We start from the raw sequence: 14722 nt of genomic DNA, 5'->3' as shown, positions 1-14722 counted from the left end.
ATTCACCCAATTTTTACAGAGGGAAAGGAAGCAGCCATGAAAACCAAGAAATGATTGTGACCAAAAACCTGCCAGGAATTCAATACCCCCTGCCTTATATTTCACCCTCAGCTTCCTGACATTATGTTCTTCTTGTTTGCCCATTTGATTCATTATGCCCTACCCATAATTTGGTATTGACCAACCCTGCAAATGGGCACAGTGTCCCTTTCATGCCCGCCTTCCATTTGAAGCCACCTAGTTTTCATAGTTGAATTAGGAGAATTAGAATTTTCTGTTCGGTGTTTAAGGTCTAGAAAAATAGGAAAAAATAAACGAACCGATGCATTGTGTGTTACAAATGGGTTATTCATTTTTATACTATTTGATGTCACAAATGGGTTACAATATACATGATTGATTATAGCATTCAAGTTCTTAGTGCAAATCAAATGGTTATGACTTCATTATCGGTTGTAATTTTAGCTTTATTACCTTCATTAGCAACTATATATTTGGTGATAAAATAAAAAAAACCATGAGGATGAAGCACTCCACTCCTGCACGTGTGAAGGGCGTCGTGCGTGCAGGCGTGGGATTAGTCTCTCTCGCCGGTCCCATCAGGTTGTGTGTCCCGAAGGGGAGTGTCCGCCGGTGGTGATAGGGATGAGAGAAACCTGACGTAATAATAAATAAAAAAAAAAAATCTTTAGAAAGATCGAAGAAGAGTCCTATCTTTTTTGTGTTTTGAGAACTCTAACAAAACTTCAAAGTGTTTTAGATTTACGGGAACATTTAAATATGCCTCTCAAAGGCCAAAACACATGAATGGATATTAAATATCTGATATTAAATTGGATCAGCCACTTGATTTGACTTTGTCATTCCACTTCACTCATTTTAACCCAAATCAATCATGGTTCAATTTAAAAGTTTTTGCATGAAAAATATTGGTTTAGGTATGAAATTTACCTCAAAGCAGACTCTACTAATCTCATCATAATTCAAAGTAATTTTTAGATGGTCGTCATCCGTTTTAGCCAAATTATCCAACAAGCAATAGTTTCAAAAAGCTAGTTAACTTTATAACTTTGGTTTTTAAATTTAACAATTTGTAAAACTTTGTTTGCAATTAAGTTAAGCTTGTAGAAATCAAAGGAAGAATAAGAAGACCATAATCCATTGTGGTTTTTATTTAACCATTCTTGAAACTAAAAGAGGGGAAAAAAAAAAAAAAACAGGAAATGGGTTAAGAATGGATGGTTAGAGGAAGAGGTATATGGTCATTCATTGAAGTTGATGAAAAACAAGAGTCTGATTTTTTTTCTTTAGCAAAGGGTATCTAATAAAGATTTCATGTGTTTTTAACCCCAAGGGCACATCGATTATTGAGGATGGGTCCTCCCCGGCGGCTCCTACATGGCCAAGTTTCCATGCCATCTTCTCATGTGGAAGGAATTTTCTTTCTTTTATTTTCTTTTTTTTTTTTAAAGTGAGAAATTATAGTGATTTTTTTATTTTTCTTGTGGCGCTCGATAATTTAAAATTTTAAAAAAAATTAAATAAATAAAAATAGAGGTTAATTATCGTCACATGATGAGTGTTTAGATATTGGGTACACAATCACATGCAAGGTCAATCCCTTTCTCGGAAGAAGTTCCAAGAAAATATATATATAAAAAAAACGTGTTAAGAAAAAAGACCCTTCCATATTTTATACGTCCATTTTTTTTTTTTTTGGAGTAAATCTGGGTGTCCAATAAAATTATGTAAAGATTATATTGGTCTACTAAAATGATATAATTATTTGGATTAAGATCATAAAGCCACTTATTTTAAATTATTTGCAATTTATCCTAATAACTTAAATTTAATACAAATAAACGCACAAAGTATCGGAATTTATGGAGTTAACATTTTTTTTCTACCGAGTTACATTTTTGTTGATAATTAAAGATCATTTTTTATGGCCTCACAAATTTCTCTAAATGCATTCGTAATTTTAAAGAACTATTTTTTTATTTTTAGAAACACATATTAAACGAAATATTATGGTATCGTGTTTTTTGTAAATTTTTGGCTAAAAAGTCATGATAATTTTATTTTCTTTTCATGCAATAAATTGTGCAAAATGTTGTTAAAATTTGATAGTTTATATATATAAAGACCATTGGTTAAGCAAATTAACCATCTTTTGCATTCCCTTTAATCTATTATCAAATAATTTTTTTTAAAAATACCTCTACCAATTGAAAATTTAAATATAAGAAAATAGATTTCTTTTTATTTTCTCTTTTTGATACTTTGTTTTTAAGAGAATCTCTTGAAATATTAGTAAATATTTGTATATATTTAGAAAAAAAATTTGTGGATTCAACAATTCTTATTTCAATTATTTTCAAATTAACTAATCGTTCATAATTGCTTTAATGATGCCAATATAATGCTAAAAAAATTTATTAATTTAATATTTTAGATTTTTTAACAAACACATTTGCAAAATAGTGATAGATATTCGTTTTAAATAATCTATATAATATCTATTTACACCTTGTAAGAAAATAAACTTTTGTTTTTTTGATTTATAAGCCAATAAATATTTATGGCAGCCTCAAAAGAAGTCATATAGTGAAATCTATACTATATATGAATTGTGAAGCATAGGGCCAATCTAGCATTGACGTGGCATTGAGTTTTTTTTTTTTTTTTTGTCGTTTTATCGATTTTTTTTTTTTCTTTTCTCTCTCTCCACTCTCTCACGAGAGAGGAAGGGGTAGCACACGGGCCCTATTATTTTCTTGAATTTAACTCTCGGACAAAAGTAGGGCTTTACACGGGCCTAACTAATTTGTTTTTTTAACATTTAGATTTTCTATCTTCCCCTTCTCTAAGTAGAGGCCGGTCGGGTGCCTCATGTAGGCCCCACTGAATTTTAATTTGCTTTAAATTTTACTCAAATTTTACATTTTAAATTCTAACTCAATATTAGTATGGTCTATATTTGTATTTTATTTTTCTCAATTAATGTTACATTTAAATTGGTCTATCTTAAATAAACTTATAAAATATGTACATGTTCATAACATTTTTATGCAATTTTTATAAATATTATATTATTCCATAAATTTATTAATATTTCACAAGTCCAAATAATGTAATATAATGCATTAAATTCTAATATTATTGTCAAAACTAATTTTCAAAGTACTGGCACAAAGCGCGAATTGATTTTATAAGTTATTTATTAAACTTGTCATATAATATATAATATGAGAGCATATTACAAAAAAAAATAATTTTATATAAAATTGATAAAAATTAGATTTCTAAAATACATATAATCTTGATATATTTTTCAATGTATTTTTAAAAATTAATAGATAGTAAGTATGTAACGACCTTAATATAAAATGAAACATAATAAATAGAAAAGTCAACCTGAACCCGTGGGTAACGAGAATACTTGTCATTCACAGCGGAAACCTACACAATAGTAAATATAAATCACATTCTCAAAACCGTAATATACATAATACCAGAGTTTATTACATCACCAAAATACTGTATTTATATACAACCTCCAAAACATCAAAATAATCTTAGGATCATACAACAAAAATCTTCTGATCCTAGAACAACGTTTACCCTTCTAGTGGGGAAGTTCAACTCACTCAACGGCGGCCTTGACTCGCCAGTCTCTCTGGGTTTCCTGAAAATCATTTAATGTTCGGGGGTGAGACACTTCTCAGTAAAGGAAAATAAACTAAATACAATTGTGTGATAACATGTATATTTAAGGCAATTATACATATACAGTACATTTCATATTTCTGTAAATGTTCATCATATCGTACTAAATAATCATATACTTTCATATTTGCTAATAAATCATATCATACATAAAACATCTGTTATAACTGATAATACTGAAAACATACCCAGGATGAATAGCTAACTGATGTCATGTATTATCCCCCATGAAGGGTTGTGCAACCCGAAGGCGGGACCCAACAATGACTGGCCGACCACTGCCGATAGGGGTGAGCAAACGGTCGGCTCGGTTAAATTCGGGTAATTAACCGAATTAACCGAAAAATTCGGTTAAATAATACCATTAACCGAACCGACCCCAACCGAATTGCCCATTCGAGTAATTCGGTTAAACGATTTTAACCGAAATCATTTAAAATTAATTGCTAAAAATATAATACAATTATAAATTTTTTTTAAAACCAAATCCAACTTAATTAAATACCTTATTTATTAATTTTATTAATGAAAATAATATTTTACCATAGAACAAAAAATCCAAATAGGTTAATTAAACTCCTCAATGCACTTGCATAAGCAAAATTTATATTCATAAATTATATTTAAAATATAATTAATTAGTAATTCGGTTAATCGGTTAACTGAAAATTTTTTTACCCTTAATCGAACCAAAATCGATTAACCAAAATTTTGTAGAATTATAACCGAATCGACCGAACCGGGATTTTTACCCGAACCGAACCGACCAATTTCAGCCGGTTAATTCGGTTTTCACTGAATTATGCTCACCCCTAATTGTCGAGTCAAAAATGTCTGTAAGTACGATGGACCCGCCACAACCTAGTCCGGACTCTTGGGTGGACGTCCATACTCTACTGAAAGCCACATCGACTATCCATCTCTCACCCCCTCGTGGGGTGGTTAGCACTAATCTGATCATAGATATCTAATCTATAAGCTACGAAACCATGCTCCTGAATAGAACTAAACTAACATTCGGGTTCTGATAACATATAATACATGAGATTATAACATTTTTCATCATTTCATAAATACGACCTCACGCCGAAATCATTTCATATATATATACGGCCTCGCGCCAAAATCATTTCATATATATCATTCTAAAAATAAATCAATTATCATGTATTTGTCAAAATCATCATAACATACTGTATCTTTTCATAATACCTGAAAACATGTTTTACTCGTAAAATTTGTCATATCATTACCTTTCATGAAAATGACGTTCATGCCACATTAAGTTAAGTAATTTTGTACATTTCATTCTAAAATCTCATTCTCCGTACAATAGCAGTATTTTCCCAATAACATACATTTTCTCAATAATATTCAAATATCATGCATATTCCCTGAACATTTCTTTGCTAATAATAATAATAATACGTGTGAAAAAATAACTGTTTTAGTTTATTCCCTTACTTGGTTACTAAGAAAAGCCCCTATAAATTCTGATCTCGCACCTATAGGATTTCCTAATCAATACTCTGAAAATGAAAACTTTCAGTACAAAATTTCAGTATTTTTACGTGAATATCATTTCCTATAACTACAGTAGGACCAAATTTGACTTAAAAACTCTTACCTCAACTCAGGGATGATTTTCAACGGAGTTCCACCGACGATCCGCTCCGGCAGATATGCAGAGAACTTCTCTAGGAGCGTCGTTGTGGCTTCAGATCATCGATCCGGCGAGCGACGGAGTTGGAATCGAAGAGAGAAGGGAGAGAAACTGAATAGAGAGAGAGTGTGTGTGAGATTTTTCTAAATTTTGACGTTTAAATCCAGGTTTTTGATATTTATAGGACTAGATTCGTCGACGAGACACATCATCTCATCAACGAGTCCTGTAGAAAGTTCGTCGACGAACCTGCACCTTTCGTCGACGAATTTTAGACTTCCCCAAAACTCTCTTAGTATCTTCTCGTCGACGAATCTTGTCTTCGTCGACGAGGTCCTCTTATACCCTTGTCGACGAATCCCCTGTGTTTGTCAACGAGGTCCTCTTATACCCTCTGTCGACGAATCTCTTATGTTCGTCGACGAGACCCTGATAATTTTCCTCGGTTATTCCTTCTAAAGTGCAATGTCATCGACGAACGTGAAGTCGACTGTTTCCTTCTGTTACTATTTCCATTTTCCTTCTTCTTTATTATTTTAAATACCATTTTTATTATTTGGATCATTACAAAGTAAATTTAATTATATAGTATTTTACAATAATCAAATTCTACTCCTCTTTTTAGCCATCTTGAGGGAAGGTAAATATAATTTTTATTTTTATTTTTCTCTTTTTAAAAATAAAAACAAGCAATAAATGCTTTTATTAGAATCCTTAATAAAAATTTAAAGATTTATTTTTTTGTGTATGTGTATGAATAATTTAAAGACCAAGGGAAGCGAGAGGAGAAGCAAAATATACTACGTCTTGTTTGGGTCCAACGGGCTTTGGATGAAACAAAAATATAAAATAGAAAAAGACCAAGAGTTTGCTCACCTTTCTATAATAATAATAATAATAATGATGATATGGCATGCTCTATTTCTTACAACCGAATAGACAAAATATTTAGGAGTTTAAAATGAATATTAAAAAAATAATAAAATGACTATAATTGATTTTTTTAATCAGGAACTTCACTCGACGTATTTTAATTTTTGTTTTATATAATTATTCAATTAATTAGCTTTTTGCTTTCACTTCCTTTGGTAACTATTGGGGATAAGTAAAATCTCTTTATGGCGGTCCAAAGAATGGAAAAAAAAAAAAAAAAAAGGATAAAGAGAAGAGACCAAATATTTTACTTTATATTGGATAATTATTATTTCAATTAATACTCCGTTAACATTCATTGGATCTGGACTATCTCTGGTCGTATAGTTAAAGTTCAATAACTACACATATTTGTTGATTTATTTTAACAAGAAGGGTAATGCATTTATTATATTATTTACTCTTTGTTCCTATTTCCTTTGTGGACTTTCATTTCTTTCATTTTTCATAAAAATTATTTATGATAAAGTCTTAATCGTTCACATTAAACTTAATTTCCAAACTCGAACCTCACCATTTTCTACATAATAATTATTTACCAATATCTAGAAGTGCATTAAAATTTTAATGGCTTTAGATATTCAAAAAGTACAATAAACTTATTAGATTATCCGTGTATGTAAGAGGTTTTTTTTAGAGTACATTGGAAGATGACTCTAAATTGTACGGCAATGCCCATCTTAATTCCATCTCTTATCTTTTTTACTCTCTCCTAAAGTTCAAAATTGAGACATTAAAAATGAAAATCTCAAACCCTAATCATTAAATATTTCGAAATGGCTTATGAAAGTATTAGAAAGAATTATTTTACCAAATTTTCTAATTTTTTCTATATATGTGAAAATTTGTTTTATACAACTTTGTTTGACACGGATTGTGGCAACAAAGATTTGGTTTACAGCATGAGTGATTTTTTCGGCAAAAAAAGTCAATTTAATTGTCATTTGCCTATTATTCCTATTTTACTTAATTAAATAAAATTTTTTTATAAAAAAGCTAATTATTTAAGGTGAAAAATGAAAATTACAAATGCAAGAGAGTGATCTCTATAAGGTTGCATTTTGATAAAAGGTTTTTCTTTTTTAAAAAAAATAAAAAAATATTTTTTTATTATATTTTCTTTTTGCACCAAATATATATTATTAAGAATAAATTTTTTAAGATCAACGACATGTAAGACGATTGTTTATTATATTTACACAATCATTTAAAAGGTGAAGGTTAGTTGATGATGGTTTTTTCGTTAATTCCAACTTATAAATATAATGGTTAAAATTAGAGTGTAATTTATGACCAATGGGTGGAGATTAAATTTAAAAGCACGAGGAATTAAAGGACTCAAAACAATAAAATAGAAAATTAATTAAAAAAAAAAGTAATCTTTCAAAGGGAGGAATGATATTGTTCAATTATACAAAAGATGTAATACCAATACTAGTTAGGAATTCGAGCAGCTCATTCAAAAATCATGGCGAACCTTAAGTTTCCAATAGCAGGGAGTCTCCAACCAAAAAGAGCGAACGCTTCTCCATCAACCTATCAAGGCTCCTTTTATATTAATGGAGCTCTTAAATTCATGTTTAAGGGTTGGTGGAGCCTTGTCATCTCTGTCCTTAGGTGTTTTTATGCTCGATCTCATAATCTTTTGTCGCTTTTTAATACTAATTTTTTCTCCTAAAAAAATAAAGTAAAAATTTTAAAAAGCTCGATATGATGGAAGTCTTGACAAAATGGTAATTACTTTCGTGCACGAGTGAAAATTCTACATTTTGATCGAATTCTTAAGTTTTACCAATTCATATCAATTACAAAAATCACATGACACGTTGGATCATCGCACTAAAAATGAAATTAATAAAATACTGACCCAATAACCCTTGGGGGGGTAAAAAATGAAAACAAAAGTGGGGTAAAATGGAGTAGGGCAGTGAGGCAATGGTGAAGCAGTAAAAACAGGGGAAGGGGGAAGGGGGGCAAATGTCAAATTCCCAATACCAATCTACAATCTTGTTGTACGAAAGCTGACCACCCTAAGTTTTCGTATAACCAAAGGATGAGGTTAGAAGGGAAACTGCAGTTAAGAATGTGAGGTGACGTGTGAAAATAGAGGGGAAGGATGAGACCTTAGAGTAGTATAAATATATTGGGTAATCCAAGGCACCGCCTTCCTTCTACCACCTCCACTGCAGACACCTCATCTCCTCCTTCCCTTTAAAAAACGCATACGATACAAGAGAGCCACCGGATGGAGAAAAAAAAGCTAAATTTTATTCACCCCCACACAAAAATTCTTCCTTTCCTCTAATGATTCACCCCCACATCTCAATCACAATCTATATATGACCCTCTTGGATCCTGTTCTTCTTCTTCTGTGGAAATCACCCAAATCGGATTCCCAACTGTTCCCTCTTCAATTTGATCCGAATTGTGCTTTTTTGGGCGTTGAAATTCCCCAATCATTGACGGATGCAGATGGGTTTTCAGCAATTCTGGGTTTCTTTGATGTGTAATCTTCGTTTCCCAACTCTTGTTTCTTGATCTGTGGCGATCATTTTGTACAGATGATGAAGTTACCCATCACCCATGAGCGATTGGATTCTGCTCCGATGACTTTGTTTTTCTTCTTTTTTGTTGAATATTTGGCGATCGATTTTACTTAGCGTGATGGATTCTTTGGTGGTGCCTTGATCTTGTGCATGTTTTCAAAAATCAACGCTTTGTGGGGGTTGGTTTGTTTCTCTACAGGAGTGTTAATGGTCACAACCCCCTGTTCTCTGCTCCGTTTGATTTTGGCGGTGCACATCCCAAATTGTGGAGTATATAGATTATCCGGGGTATATCTTTCGGTGTAGAAATTCTTTCCTTATTTTGATGTCTTTTTGGTGTGGAATATCCTTCCTGTGGGTTTCGTATTCTTCTTTTCTCAGTTTTCATCTATTTTAGTTTACTTGTTTTGAAGATATCTTGCCAGTTTTGCTACTGTTTCTGCCTTCCCGTTCCTTTGTTTGGTCTTTGATAGTTTGATTTGTATAATCTGAATTTGGTCGTTCCTGTTTTAACTGAGCGAGGTATAGAACGATCGGGTCCTGAAGTGTTTTTTATTTTCGTTTGTTTGTTTGCACATTCCTCTGGAAATGATATCTTTTTGCTAGAACTTTTGTACGTGTAGTCGAGGCACTTTCTATGCTTTGTGACCAATTATCTTTTCATCGATCATCTCAGTTCACATGTTTATTAGTTTGTCATTCTATTGAAATGGGATTTTTCTTTTAAAGAGTTAATTCAGTTCCCTTTTCGTAGTTGTTGTGAAATGAATTTTTGATAAATGCTGTGTATTTTACATGTAGGTTTGAGACCTGAAGTCTATTGATCAATACATTGAGTAAGGTAGATACCCTAACCAAATGTTCTCACCAGTAGATGATATTTGTATTGAGTTGTAAAGTTCATATCAGACCCAAGATGCTGTGAATCATTGAAGACTGTAATGTAGTAAATTTGTGGGTTCACTTTTAGTTTTTCTTTTAAATTCTCAGCAGTTCAAATCTTCTCTTTTGCTGAGGTTGGGCACTGCAAGCATTGGCAGTGCCCATGGATGCCACAACTAGTGGAACCCCTACCATACAATACCACAACATTGCTGACCAACCGATCGCCACGCTTGTTGTGTCCTCCATACCTGCATTTCAACGACAACAGCGACATTGCTTCGGGGACTTGATCCCTGGTGAATTCCCCTTGGCTGCTAATCCATCCATTGTCCTTCATGTCCTTACAGCATGCAATTTGGATCCTCAAGATCTTGCAAAATTGGAGGCAAGCGTCCTTTTCTTGCATTTTAACAATGAAACTCTAACTCATTCTTAGAATTGATAATGCTGCTGATTGGATTCCAATGTTGTGGCATTGCAGGCAACATGTTCCTTCTTCAGGCAGCCTGCGAATTTCGCCCCTGATTTTGAACTTTCTATATCGGAGCTTGCGGCTCTTGATATGTGCCAGAAGAGGGCCATATTTAAGCCAATGACTGCAGAAGAACGCCAGGCTTTAAAGCAAAGGTGTGGGGGCTCATGGAAACTGGTCCTGAGGTTTTTGCTGGCTGGAGAGGCATGTTGCAGAAGGGAGAAATCACAGGCAATTGCAGGACCTGGTCACAGCATTGCTGTGACATCAAAGGGAACTGTTTACTCATTTGGTTCCAACAGCTCTGGACAACTTGGACATGGCACCACCCAAGAGGAATGGCGGCCGCAGCAAATTAGGTTGCTAATCTTGTTTCATTCTTTCAGTATCAATGGTATTCCAGCAAGAAAAAAGAAGAGAAATTAGTTCAATTAGTAATTAATAAAATCACATTGTGTCGCAGATCTCTGCAAGGCATTCGAATTATCCAGGCAGCCGCTGGAGCTGGCAGGACAATGTTGATTAGTGATGCTGGGCAGGTTTATGCCTTTGGGAAGGACTCCTTTGGGGAAGCTGAGTATGGGGTTCAGGGATCTAAACTAGTTACAACGCCTCAGCTGGTTGAGTCTCTGAAGAATATTTTTGTGGTGCAAGCTGCAATTGGAAATTTCTTCACAGCTGTGTTATCAAGAGAAGGCACAATTTATACTTTTTCATGGGGCAGCGACGCTAAACTAGGTCACCAAACAGAACCAAGTGATATGGAGCCTCATCCTTTGTTGGGGGCTCTAGAAAACATACCAGTTGTGCAAATTGCTGCTGGATACTGCTACCTTCTTGCTTTGGCCTGTCAACCAAGTGGCATGTGAGTTTTGTCATTCATCTGCACATATTGAAATAAAGTTCTCAGACTTTAAGATGAGTTCCTAATTATTAGGGATGTTTTGAGAAAACTTTTTGAATAAGAATTTGAAGAAGGTTGTTAACTGTTTGAAATCGCCAAACTGCGCCAAGTAATTTGTCGTCATCATGATTTGCTTTTCTAAAAAATATCTTTTGTTTTCTCTCTATTTTTGTAACTTATATTGCTATTATAGCACTAAATTTGGTAATTGAAGTGCTCCATACGAGTCCAGTAGTTTCTTTTACATAATTTGCCGCTTTCCCTCTTCTTCAATTTGATGTTTCCCCTTTTTTGCTATCTTCATTATGTTTCCTGTTCTTTTACCCAATTCCAAATCTGTAATTCCTTTGTCTTGATCATTGGTTACCGTCTGTGGTATTGGATTACCTAAGAATGCTAACATCCTGGTGAATCGAACATTGGTATGATGATTTCAAAAAATGTCACTTTTTTTGTTTTGGAACACTAGATCTAGAAATCCAATGTTTAATTCAATATTTTACATATGGCATATTTTTGATAATAAAAGTAGGGCATTGTTGCTGTATAATTTTATTCTTTGTCATTATTATTTTATTTAGCCAAAAAAATCTCTTTTCAAATTGAGAAGCACCTTAACCTCCTCTAACAAATGCACAAATGTCAGTAAATGTTTTTAACCAATGTATCTATACGAGTATATCCCTACCATATTACATTTTAGGGCATTTTTTGTTCCGTGATCCCATTCCTGTTCCATGAACTGGAATGCTTCTCGCTCTAGTTAACATTGATTCGCGTCATTACTGCATGCAGCTACATACATCCTGTTACTAGGGAAATGAATGTGAACGGTTAAATAACTAATTGGATATTATGGGATGCATCTTGTCATTGCTAATGGATTGAATATTAGATTTTTATATTTACTTGGATAGTGTGTTTGATGTCTTTCTTTTGAGAAACATCTCAGGTCAGTATACTCTGTTGGGTGTGGCTTGGGCGGGAAGCTTGGACATGGCACTAGAACTGATGAAAAGCACCCTCGATTGATCGAACAGTTTCAGATTTTAAATCTTCAACCCATAGTGGTTGCAGCTGGTGCATGGCATGCTGCTGTGGTAGGTAAGGATGGAAGGGTCTGTACATGGGGTTGGGGTCGTTACGGGTGTTTGGGTCATGGGAACGAGGAGTGTGAATCAGTTCCTAAGGTGGTGGAAGCATTGGGTAGGGTCAAAGCAGTCCATGTTGCTACAGGGGATTATACAACCTTTGTGGTAGCTGATGACGGTGATGTATACTCATTTGGGTGTGGAGAATCGTCTAGTCTTGGACATAATGCTGGGGCTGATGGGCAGGTGAGCCTCCCTCCTTTCTATTTTCTGCATCTTTGTTGTTCTTATAGAAAATATGCTTCATTTGCTTTGATGGTAGGAAGTGTGTCCATCTCCTTGTGTCCATCTCCTAGAAGTTGTAAATGAGCCCTGAACTATTTGCCATGTTTTAGTTGAGCCCTTGATATGATGATTTTATCACATACCATTCCATACTTTGTGAATTATCTGTGAACGCTTTGATTGGTTTCAAATTTATAACCAAATTATTTTGACTATGTTGAATTCTCTAACCTTTCTTTAACATTAGGTAAATGTATGTTCATGAAGCAGCAACTCATCATATATGTCTTGGTTGTGCTGGATGTGTCTGTTTTGTAGGGAAATAGGCATGCCAATGTGTTGAGTCCAGAGCTAGTGACATCTCTGAAGCAGGCGAAGGAGCGAGTGGTACAGATCAGCCTCACCAACTCCATATACTGGAATGCTCACACTTTTGCACTCACAGAATCGGGCAAGCTATTTGCTTTTGGGGCAGGAGACAAGGGGCAGCTGGGCACAGAGCTTGTCGCTAACCAGAGCGAGAGGGGTAATCCTGAGCGGGTTGACATTGACCTCAGTTAGACACACATGATTGATCTGTCTCAGTTGTGCTCATACCCTCTCTCCTATTTATCGTCGTCATCATCATTGTTGTCATCATTTTATCGTGCTTTGCATTTGGTGTTCAGAATTTGTGTCTAATTTGTACATAGAAAACAAAGAAAAGGATTGTTAAGGATGAAGCTAGGTAGTGGAGGATCCAAGCAACTGCTGCAGCAGCAGCAGCATTTGCCCACCTTCTCAAAGATGGTAATAGTGCTTGGGGGCCTCAAGCAGTACATAGGTGTTACATTCAAGGTTCATTTATAACTTATTTATGTTGATGGATTCATGAATCATCTCTTAGCTCAAAATTGGGAGTTCTATGGGAGTTCGGCTTCGGCATCGTCGTCGGTCTTTTTGGTTAGGGTGGATTGTGATGGGCTAGGTGTATTGGTAATGGAAATGGGGCAGATGGGATTCATGGCACATTCTGATTTTTCACTGGGATTGATCTTCGGGATCTACTCGTTTCTCTCTCTCCCTTCCCCCTCTCCCTCTCCCTCTCCATAAGCGCAGAAATTCTTATAAATGGGGATGGAGCCATTCTTGCTTGACAGCTGTCAAAGCCATGCGGTGACCATGTCATGACACTTGGCCTGTGGGACCCACCTCTTGTGGGGTCCAGATTCCATTTACGGAGGGTGAGTAATAGTGATAGTGTCATGTTTGGGTCTATTCTTAATAAGGAAAATGCCTTTCTAAAAATAGAATAAAATAAAATAATAATAAAAAATATATAATGAGATTATTAATGATTAGGAAAAGATGACTCATGTTAAATTTACATTATTTCATTAAAACATAAATATGAGCAACTATTTTATGGGGTAATTTGAAAATGGTAATTTTTAAAATCTATTATATATGATGGGCCAATAAGATTTTTTCTTAATTTGTTGTATTATTATGATTAAAATGCATTTTTTTTTATAAGTATATCGAAATAATCTACTATTGGGAAGAGGAATTCTTAAATCAAATGCAACTTATAAAAAAGTGAGACTTGTTATGTGACAAGTTGATGGAGCTTATGGTATGTGGTCGGGCAAATTTCCTTTATCTCATTTTAAAATCCAAGTTTTTAATTTTCCTTTTTATTTTTTTTAATAACCCAATGACTTTGGTCAGCATTGTGTTAATTTGGATGCTATGGTGTGACATCAAATTTAGAGGGGTGAAAGTTGCTCATTCATTGATGTATTTTTGGTAATTCATCGGGTAAACTTTTAAGAGGAAATCAAATCCGTGATTTTGGTGTCATTAAAGTTATAAGTTGTTCTTACCACTTGAGTCAATTCGGCTCTAAGGTTTCATTTTATTTGTTAGAACAGTTTCATTTTATTTGTTAGAACAAAATCTTTTGGGGGAGTGTCATCTTTTTCAATGAGAAAAAGAGTCCACATGTTCATAAATATATATATATATATTTGAAAAATAGAAGGAAAAGGTAGAAAAATATTTTCTATTTTAAATTAACTTATCACTCTGAAAAATACTCTACATTGAGGGCTTGTGTTAAAAATAGTTGTATTTTGATTTTCAAATAAATTATATAATTTATGTTTGGAGACGTCTTGGATTTGGAGTTATATTGAATTCTAATAAAATTATAATATAAAATTATGTTGAAAT

At 33.8% G+C, this 14722-nt stretch overlaps 1 protein-coding gene across 3 annotated transcripts; it reads left to right on the top strand.

The window, feature by feature from the left end:
* The first annotated feature begins 8412 nt into the window (after positions 1-8412).
* Positions 8413-13401, top strand: LOC131144659 (uncharacterized). Of its 3 annotated transcripts, none has more exons than XM_058093434.1 (7): positions 8413-8831; positions 9673-9712; positions 9862-10141; positions 10238-10587; positions 10692-11093; positions 12085-12469; positions 12827-13401. In XM_058093434.1, the coding sequence occupies exons 3-7, from the start codon at positions 9917-9919 to the stop codon at positions 13067-13069; spliced, it is 1605 nt and encodes a 534-aa protein (XP_057949417.1). In that variant the 5' UTR covers positions 8413-8831; positions 9673-9712; positions 9862-9916; the 3' UTR covers positions 13070-13401. The 3 variants fall into 3 exon arrangements, with proteins under 3 accessions (XP_057949417.1, XP_057949416.1, XP_057949418.1); XM_058093433.1 differs by having other exon boundaries at positions 8490-9393; XM_058093435.1 differs by having other exon boundaries at positions 8491-9159.
* The last annotated feature ends 1321 nt before the right edge of the window (positions 13402-14722 follow it).

Source organism: Malania oleifera, chromosome 12 (assembly GCF_029873635.1).
Source record: "Malania oleifera isolate guangnan ecotype guangnan chromosome 12, ASM2987363v1, whole genome shotgun sequence".
Classification (NCBI taxonomy): domain Eukaryota; kingdom Viridiplantae; phylum Streptophyta; class Magnoliopsida; order Santalales; family Ximeniaceae; genus Malania; species Malania oleifera.
Note: the sequence above shows the minus strand (reverse complement) of the source record. Positions and strands in the feature narration are given on the sequence as shown.